Source organism: Wolffia australiana, chromosome 5 (assembly GCF_029677425.1).
Source record: "Wolffia australiana isolate 7733 chromosome 5, ASM2967742v1".
NCBI lineage: Eukaryota > Viridiplantae > Streptophyta > Magnoliopsida > Alismatales > Araceae > Wolffia > Wolffia australiana.
In genome coordinates, this window is record NC_135839.1 from 6,943,675 (window position 1) to 6,952,625 (window position 8,951).

Genomic DNA, 8,951 nt, shown 5'->3' on the forward strand with positions numbered 1-8,951 from the left:
AAACTGATGACAGAATGGCGACAGTGACGACATGTGAACGACGGATGACGAACTGGGAGTGATGGTGACGTGACGGTGATGGGGGGACTCGGACGAGTGACGTGACGGGACGGCCGTGACTGATTTTTAAAAACGACCAAAAAGCTTAAAAATTGTTAGACTCACTCAATTCTTGGCATTTTGCATAAAAGTCCCTGCATTAATTCGCGCGCGCAAGAGGATGCCGTCCAAAGATAATTGGAGATATGCCCCTCCAATTCTCTCTCCTCCGCATGGTTGTTTTTCCCGGGATGTGAAGGGGATGCCGCAAACTGTGACGCTGACGCGAATGTGACGGATTTTTTCGAAATCCTTGGACTTGTGACGGGACGGTGACTTACGCCACGTGACCGTCCGTCACGGATCGTCATCCGTCCCGTCCCGTCCCGTCCGAGGCGTCACGTCCCGGACGTACCGCTCACTAATATTCTATATTCCATTTCTGCTATTTCTTGCCTCCTCGCTGTAAAAAGAAGGGAAAACCCTCTTGAATTTTCTCCGAGGCGGATTGCAGCAATTTGAAGTTCAGAGAAACAGTTTTTTGCTGGAGTTGCTCGGAGATCAGTTCATAGGAAAGGCAAGTTGGATTGCGGTTAACATCGAGATCTGTATTTTTTTGTTTGATTGTATTATCTTTTTTTTGCTATTGAACGGAAGATATGTGTGTTTTTTATTGCCGTTTTTTATTTTTTAATCTCGCACTTGTGTAATTATTGCGGGGGACAGTAGCAGAATCTGAAGATTTTCTTTCGCCGCTTTCAATTTTCTGATACATCCATTCAAGCCACGAAATTGAATCGGTTTAGATCATCTGGCCATCAATGCCTATGCTTTGATTATTAATCAATCTTGTTCGCTTCGCAAAAAAAAATCCCACGAACGTGGCAGTTGGAGGATTCGGGCCAACTTTCCGACACTGGAAGGAAAACTTTCTTCCACAATTGCACCACATCGGATCTTCTGAAGGATAGAATGACTCAATTTATGTTCGTTCTGGAGATCTCCATGCCATTTCTTGCTCAAGATCTTTGTAGTTCCTCCATAGTTTGTGTTATTTTTTCTCAAATGTTTAAATTATGGGGCATTTCTCGGAATAACAGGTTAACAGTTGCTGTTTGATTGTGAACTTATAAAAGTAGACATTGACAGATGAGCGCCTAACTTCTTGAGCTTTCATTTGTACTCTTCATTATACCTACCTCCACTGTTCTCTGAGGTCATATTAGAACAGTGTGATTTTTTATAAAGTTCTCAATTATTCTTTTCCTATGGGAAATCATAAAGTTCCTCATTTATTCTTTCCCTATGGGATTCCATCATCTTCAGGAGACACTGAAGGGAAAAATGGCGAATCAGAAGATAAACAATAAGAACTGCCCTAAGAGCTTACTTGACAATTTTTTTTCTCTCCCAAAGTTTTGATTTCAGAAGATTCATGTCAATATTTTCTTTGACTGATACACATGATCAAAATTACAGGCTTTACTGAACCAAAGTGCTCTTTGACTGAATCAAACTTTGGGTATAGGTTTAGGTTTTTGCTAAAATCTAAGATCAAGGAAAACTTTCCTTCCTAGTGAGGCTGTCCTGGTGGCTGCTGGGAGATCAGGGATGCCAGGAGATCGAGACGAACTTCCAGCCGTGCGCGTGTACACCGTTTGTGATGAGTCCAGGTTGCATAACAATTGGGTTTTAGATCCTCTTTTTTACTCTTAACACGAAATTTCTGTAAAGACGATTTAGTTTTTTTCATTGAATATTTGAGGATTTTTTGTAGGTATTTGATCGTGAGGAATGTTCCTGCTTTAGGATGCGGGCAAGAGCTTGAGAAGCTTTTCTCAAGTTTTGGAGAGATTGAGGAGTATGCATATATTGTTTACAAGATGTCATTCTTATTCCACTTAGGTTTCTGTCTGTGATTGCCTACTTTAGCTCTTGTATTTATTGGAGTTTGTTCTTACGTTCCGATAATGTTTGATCACGAGAAAGAATTTAGAAACAAAATCGTGCCTACTAGTTCTTTCCTCTGATCTGCCCGTGTGTCATGATTTCTATGTTGGTTATTTGGCCTTTAATTTTCAGGTGCAAACCAATGGATGCAGAGAATGCTGAAAGTTTTACAGATGTTTTTTGGATCAAGTTCTTCAAGGATACGAATGCCAGGTAATTACTTCAACCTTTTCAAAACATTATTTATAGTTATTTCAGTAATCCCGTCTTCTATGTTTTTATCATTAACACACCTCGTCATGCTTTTTTACAGATTTGCAAAAAGAAAACTAGATGAGTTTGTCTTTTATGGCAATAGGCTGCAAATATCCTACGCTCCTCAGTTTGAGTCACTTTCAGATACGGTAGAGAAACTTGAAGGAAGGCGAAAAGAAGTCCTTCTCCGATTGAAATGTCTGTCAATTTTCATAAGCGACCCGCTGGCACTTTTCTCTTCATTGATCTAAAGACTCATCATTTTGTAATAGTTCTGCCTGGCATGGCTGGGAAGTCAGAGGCTCCTAAGACCCCAGTTTCATCACAGAGTCATAGCAGATTTTCGAGTTCTTATGATGTTGTGACGGCCTCTTCATCGACGAGCTGCTTCCAGCAAGAAAGGCTCAATCAGAGGTAAGCAAGAATTATGCAAGAAATGTATGTTGCATTTGATAAATAGTTTTTGCAGAAAACCTCCTTTATTCAGAAAAATGTATCGTTATAAAGCAGTGGAGAGGAATTAGGTTCATTTGTATATCACTGAAAAACCTGCATTATAATAATCTGAACTTTATCTTATTTTGACGAGAACCTAATGAGTTATAGATTTTTTTATAATAATCATGGTTCTATCAAGTAGTTCATATTTTTGAAAGCTGCGTGAAACTAATGATTTAAAATGCTGATGATCATTCCTTTATTCAGTGTAAAAGTCAAGTCAGACGCGGTTATGGCCCATGTGTCATCTGGCAAGGTCAAAGCCCCCCAAACATATGATTCAAATCTAGTTAAGTGTAATACTTATTTTTTCCTTCCTTCTTCTGAAATGCATACCTTTGGTGAACCTCAGGAATATTTCTCATCCCAATCGATGAATAACACGGCTATAATGGTTAGAGAGAAGCTTGAGAAGGTGAACTTATTCGTTAACTCAGAAACAAAAGATTTGGGCTACGTTTCATTCTATGATTGTTTTCTTAAGGCTCATACAAGTGTGCTAATGTCCTTCAGATAGCACAGAGCAACGTGAATTATGATGTCGATCAACAGTCAAAGAAAGTTTTCCCAGAAAAGAGGAGGAGGATTTAATGATTATTTTACAGTATCTGGGGAAGAAGTGACGGTTCACGTTGATTCACTTGAAAAAAAAATTACATCATGCACTGGCGGCCATATTGATATCCAGAGCACATCTCCAGTTTTCAACAGGAAAGAACGACATAGGCTGGTAATTAATCTCCTGTCAAATTGGAAATTGGAACATATTAGATACATTTAAATTCTCCGTAAGGCATGAAAATAGCAGAATTTTCTATATCATTTATGAATCTACATGCAGAGATTTTCATATAGGGCAGGGTCAAATACATCTCTAATCCATACATGTCCTACTACTTTAGTGTTGGCCATGACCTTCTGACTATATTTTTGTTTCCTAGGACAGTGAATTGAGGCCTCTATTAGTTTTTCAACCCTAGCTATTTGATGTAGGCTCCTGTCGAGATGGGGGGCTAGACGAGAAGGTTTATATGTTCCTGTGTATGTGATAGGATCCTCGGGGTAGTTTAGTCATCTTAGCCCACAGGGGCATTTCAGTCATTTAGTCATTGTTGTATTTCCTTTAAATAGGGATGCCCTCCCTTTAGGAAGGCAGCCAAGAAGATAGAAGAAGTGTTCTTGTCCCGACCCTCTCCTCGTCTAGGTCTGGTTTCTCTCTCCCCTTCTACGATCCCCGTCATCGCGATCGTCTCCACTTCACCGTGTCGACAGGTGGCTAGTCCCCGGCCGATCCCTACCCCCCTCCACTCGGCCTCCTCTCCTATCCTTCCCGTTTCACCTCTCTAACCCGGGAATTTCTACCTCGCTTCGTCCTCCACTCCTGATACGAACCTAGCACAAGGTTCGTATCAGTATGACAGTAGAAAGGGAAGTGATGTGAGGTGTGGTCGAATGGATGAGACAGGAATCGACCAGAAACGGGCTGCCTGACGATGCGGTATGGTAGAGATGATTACGAGAGACGAGGATTGCAAAGGGAGAGAAGGGACTTAGACCCTGTGAGATGAGACCAATGACTCTAGCTTCATTCTTCTCGGCTGCTCTCCTTTTAGGAGGGCTGCCCTATTTAAAGGAAATACCTAAGTGTTAATTGTTTAAAATGCCCTTGTGGGCTAATACTACAAGACTACCCCTAGTAGGATGAGGATCATATCAGTTTTCAAATTAAAGCACAACGTCTGCATAAATTTTTTCACTCAAAGTGCTTAAGTCAGAGGTCATTGACCTTAAATGGTCATTTGTAGGTATTCTATTGTTGCGTCTCTTAATGAAAAATTGGTCGTGTACTTATTTTCGTACCATCACTGTTTGTCACCCTTTATTTTGAGTTCCCTTTTGACCATTGTAAGTTAGGGTTATCATATTTTTGAGACCAATCCTTAAGAGCGGGTCGAGAGATTTGGTGACTTATTTAAGTTCTATCAATGATTTAGTATTGTGACACCTATTGGCTGAACCATTGAGCTTTAGCCTCCTCTCTTTACCTCTCCTTCTCTGTGCCGTGTACTTATGAACTTATTCACTTATTCACTTTTTAATTTAATCAAGCCAACACCGCTCTAGTTGAAAAAATCACAGGAAGGATACATGTTATGATCTTCATATGCACCTGGAGCTGCAAATATGAATTCTGTGAATTCCATATTTTGATACCTAAAGTTTCATCCTAAGAGTGAGCTACCCAATAGTATCTTCAAAACTCTAGGCTTTAATGGTTATTATGATGCTGATTGGGTGGCCTCCAGGATGTTCTGTGGCTCTAATTCCGATTTCGATTACAGTGAATATCTTGTTAATAATATTATTTCTTGAAATTAATTAGAAGAAATTTGAGGGAAGGCCAAGGTTATGTCAAGCTGCATGTAAACTCTTCTTAAAGTTCTTAACTTTCTCATGGATTTAGGATCCACACCATCTTAGCCGACGCTTATTTTATAATGGGGTGGTTCATTTGTATGTGAGCAAATCAAGTCCATGAGTAATATTAGGTTACCAATCTGGCCCAAGTTTTGATTTATCTCTGCCAAGTTTGGATCAGTGAGAATTAATTAATGAAAAAGTCGTGGTGGATGGACAAGGCATCTTATTGTTGAGAAAATATTATTGTTGCAAGATTTTCTCTAATATTATTTAAGTTGTAGCATACTATGTTTGGAATATCAAGACAATCTCCACTGTTTCTAAAAAAAAGTCGGGTTTGGTTAAGCTTTAATCTGAGATTGTTCTTCACTATCAATTCAAATGGATGAGACAGTTTAATTTCTTTCCAGAGACCATTTTGTAGTGCCCGCTTTACCTCTAGTCGTTTCAAAAATATAATTATGGTTTGCTCCCCAACATAAGATTTACATGCAAGGATTTACTAACTGGTCCGGTCTGTACTTTTAGCAAGGACCAAAAACCTTATCTGAGGATCAGTCAGGGTTGGGTCTGGTCTTGCCCGGTCCCGGTCCAGCAGTGTTGACCAGTCAAACTCGAAGAACAAAATCAAAAAAAAAAATGGTATGGAATTCTTATTAAAGGGAAAATTTATTGCAAAGTCACCTATAAATCCCATCTTGACAAATGAAAAGAAGAAAAAAATAAAAAGAGAGAAAATAAGATTCGAAGAAGAATGATAGAACAATAAGAGAAGAAATAAATAAGAAAGTGATAACTTGCAAATTAAAATGTTAAATTGATTTATATCACATTACATATATGTGTTTTCTTGGCCATATTTGCATGTTATCATACATAAATAGACATAAATGACTTGTACTCTGATTTTGTTATTGTTTCTAATTTTTTAAATATTTTTTACATGGTATTTAACCTCAGTGCACTCAAGAAATATTTTTTATAGGGCATAAAATAATTTTCTGGAATTTTTTCCATATATTTTTATAATTTTCTGACCATTATTTAGCCAAGAAATGATTTTCAGAATTTAAAGAATATATTTTTATTTATTTGGCATTTTAAAAAGCATTTCTTTAATATATATCACGTGGCATCCACGTCTTTCGCCTGAAATTTGGGCAAATGGGTGGAGGCATTAAAAAAAAAGAAGAGCTTTATTGGCTCATTATGACATCGCAATGCGCGATGCCACAATGAGCAAATCATTACTTCGAAAGAAACAAGTGGCGCATGCGACGAGGAAAAGGTAACTTTTGTCAATTTCGGTTTATTAAAATTTTCAATAAATGCATACAGAGAATGGATCTCTGCGTGCATTTATAAAGGAGTATTCGTCATTTTTAATACACGTAGAATCGATTCGCCGCATGCATTAATTGCACGCGGCAATCAATAACCGCCTGTAATAATTTTTAACAAAAAAGGACTTTGTCTTTTTATGATTTTTTTTTAAACAAGGAGACATGGCACATTCTCCTCCGTGTAAATGCAACATTATTGAGCAATAGTCGCAGCCTGTGGAAGCGTGCAAATACGTATCAGAACGCGATCCGAGGGCGGAGAAAACAAGAAAAAAATGTCACCCAATTATAAAATGCCATTTTTTAGATGCATGGAAGAGAGATAAAATGATCCAACGGCCACGATTAAGCGCCAATAAATCTGCGATATCTTAAAATCTAGTCGTCCGATTGTGCCCAAAATTTGAGGGTAGGTTTGTCATTTCAACTTCTACAATCCAGACAGTTGGATTTTTAAATGGATTTTGGGAAGAAGGAAATTTTCACTTTTGAAAGCTCTCCCCAAGGATTTGGCCAGGAAGGACACTAGTGATGCTTTGGAAGTCGACAAATCTTGTTTCATCATTGAAAGTTGTAAGTTTCCAACTTGCTTTTTGAACTTATCCTTGAACGATTCTTAAACGCATGCCCTTGAAGTTGATTTGAATGGAAATTAGCATTGCATTTTGATTTTGATTCAAGGTCTGACTTTCAATTCTTAGTTCTACATTGATTTTCATCCAATTTGGTATCTTAGATCTCTAGATTAGGGTCAGATTTCACCTTTAATTCATTTTTCCCTAAAGTTTTCTACTTTCTCTCTCTAGGTTAATTCATCTAATTTCTCTCTCTAGATTTATAAATTGATTGTTTGAAAATTTAATTCAACATATAAAAAACCTAAATACAAAATTTCATCTAAAAATTCGTCCATCTTCAAGTCCATTTTCAAAAATTTCTTTCTTGATTATGGAAAAGAGGAGAAAAAGGTAACGAAGCAGAAAAGCATAAAAGAAAAATATAGAAAAACAGAAGAAGAATAATAAAAAAAGAATAAATAAGAAAAAAATAAGAAGAAAATAAGAATAAAATAGAGGAGAAGAATAAATAAAAAGAAGAATGGATGATGAAAAGATGAATGAAATAAAAAGAGAAGAATAAAAATAGGATAAAACGAAAATAAAAAGACGAATGGATGATGAATAGAATAATTAAAGAAAAAAGAAGAAGGATAAAAGTAATGGAGAAAACTTGACAGAAGAGAGTGTAGAGTGATTGAGATAGAGAAAGAAGCGGGTAAATGTACCATACCTTGAAAACAAACTTGGCAGTTGGAGGAGAGAAAGAAACGATGATAAGCTAAACATTCTTGAGATCGAGCGCAAGAAAGAGGGACTTAGAAAGTGGGAGAGAGAGTGATTTAACACGTAATGACCAGGATCGAACGGCACTTGTTACAACACATGGAGGTGTGAGAGTGCATGGTGATGCGAAGATAAGATGATGCAATCTTTAAAATTCAATGAGAAGTACGTGGAAAGACTATTCAATTCGTACGATCAATTAAGTTTACGAAGTTCGATTGGATCACAATCATACTTCTCAACGTCCCTTTGGACCAAATAGACACTACGAAATGAGGGGTAAAGTTAATTACCCAACGGCGTCAAATCCCTCTCGGTATGGACTAGTAATTATACCACGAATGAAATCCCATCACTCACAAGTAGCAATGGCTAAATTCTAAATGACAATGGAACTCTCGGAGGCGAAGGAGAACAGTTCAACAGTACTGAAAGAGATAACCAAACTACGAGCATAAGGGAAGCGATAGAACCTGGAGGGCGATGCCCGTTGTTCAGCGAACCGGGGCAGAGAGGCACAGGCGATCAGCAAATAGGCCAGCAGGCAGTAGGAACCGGGTGCGCAGCACAGGCGAGTGACGGCGCAGGAGTGGGGCGTGTGTAGGGCGATGCGCGCAGCAGTGCAGCACGCGGTAAGGGCATTTGCGGGGGCAGGCGCACAGTGTGCGTGGGGCATAGGGGCGCGTTGGCACGCCGGGCCGCAGGCTGCGCGGGGCATGGTGCGCGGACGAGCACACGGGCATGGGCGCGCTGGCGGGGCACGGCGTGCACGGGTGAGCGCGCTGGGTGATGGCGCAAACCTGTAGCGAAGGAGGATGGGCGCAGGAAAGGTGCGTGCGCGGGCAGGCACACAGCGTGCGTGGGGCACAGGGGCGCGCTGGCACGCCCGAGAACGGGGTGCGCACGACGCAGCGTGCGAATGCAGGCAAGGGCGCGGGCGCAATTGCGGGCGCGACATGCGCGTGCGAGGACGCCGGGGCGTCGGGGCGCACCGGTGCAAGAATGTTCGATGCAAGAACAAGGATGCTGGTGGCGGTGGTGGCGGCGATGGCAGCAGCGGTGGCACCAAGGCAACAATGGCATCAACGACGCAGGTGGCGGC

General features: G+C 40.0%; 1 protein-coding gene across 1 annotated transcript; it reads left to right on the forward strand.

Annotated features, from left to right (window-relative positions):
• The first annotated feature begins 485 nt into the window (after positions 1-485).
• LOC144703537 (uncharacterized) lies at positions 486-3,582 on the forward strand. The gene is made up of 9 exons (XM_078575721.1): positions 486-616; positions 1,568-1,712; positions 1,817-1,900; positions 2,122-2,202; positions 2,303-2,442; positions 2,517-2,658; positions 2,950-2,998; positions 3,095-3,157; positions 3,256-3,582. The coding sequence occupies exons 2-9, from the start codon at positions 1,651-1,653 to the stop codon at positions 3,331-3,333; spliced, it is 699 nt and encodes a 232-aa protein (XP_078431847.1). The 5' UTR covers positions 486-616; positions 1,568-1,650; the 3' UTR covers positions 3,334-3,582.
• The last annotated feature ends 5,369 nt before the right edge of the window (positions 3,583-8,951 follow it).

What these genes read in the sequence shown, in the direction of transcription:
- LOC144703537 (XM_078575721.1), top strand. Translation starts at nt 1,651, where the DNA reads ATGCCAGGAGATCGAGACGAACTTCCAGCCGTGCGCGTGTACACCGTT. An exon ending in ACCGTTTGTGATGAGTCCAG is followed by an intron (nt 1,713 to 1,816) that starts GTTGCATAACAA and finishes GATTTTTTGTAG; the next exon opens with GTATTTGATCGTGAGGAATG. An exon ending in CCCATGTGTCATCTGGCAAG is followed by an intron (nt 2,999 to 3,094) that starts GTCAAAGCCCCC and finishes GGTGAACCTCAG; the next exon opens with GAATATTTCTCATCCCAATC.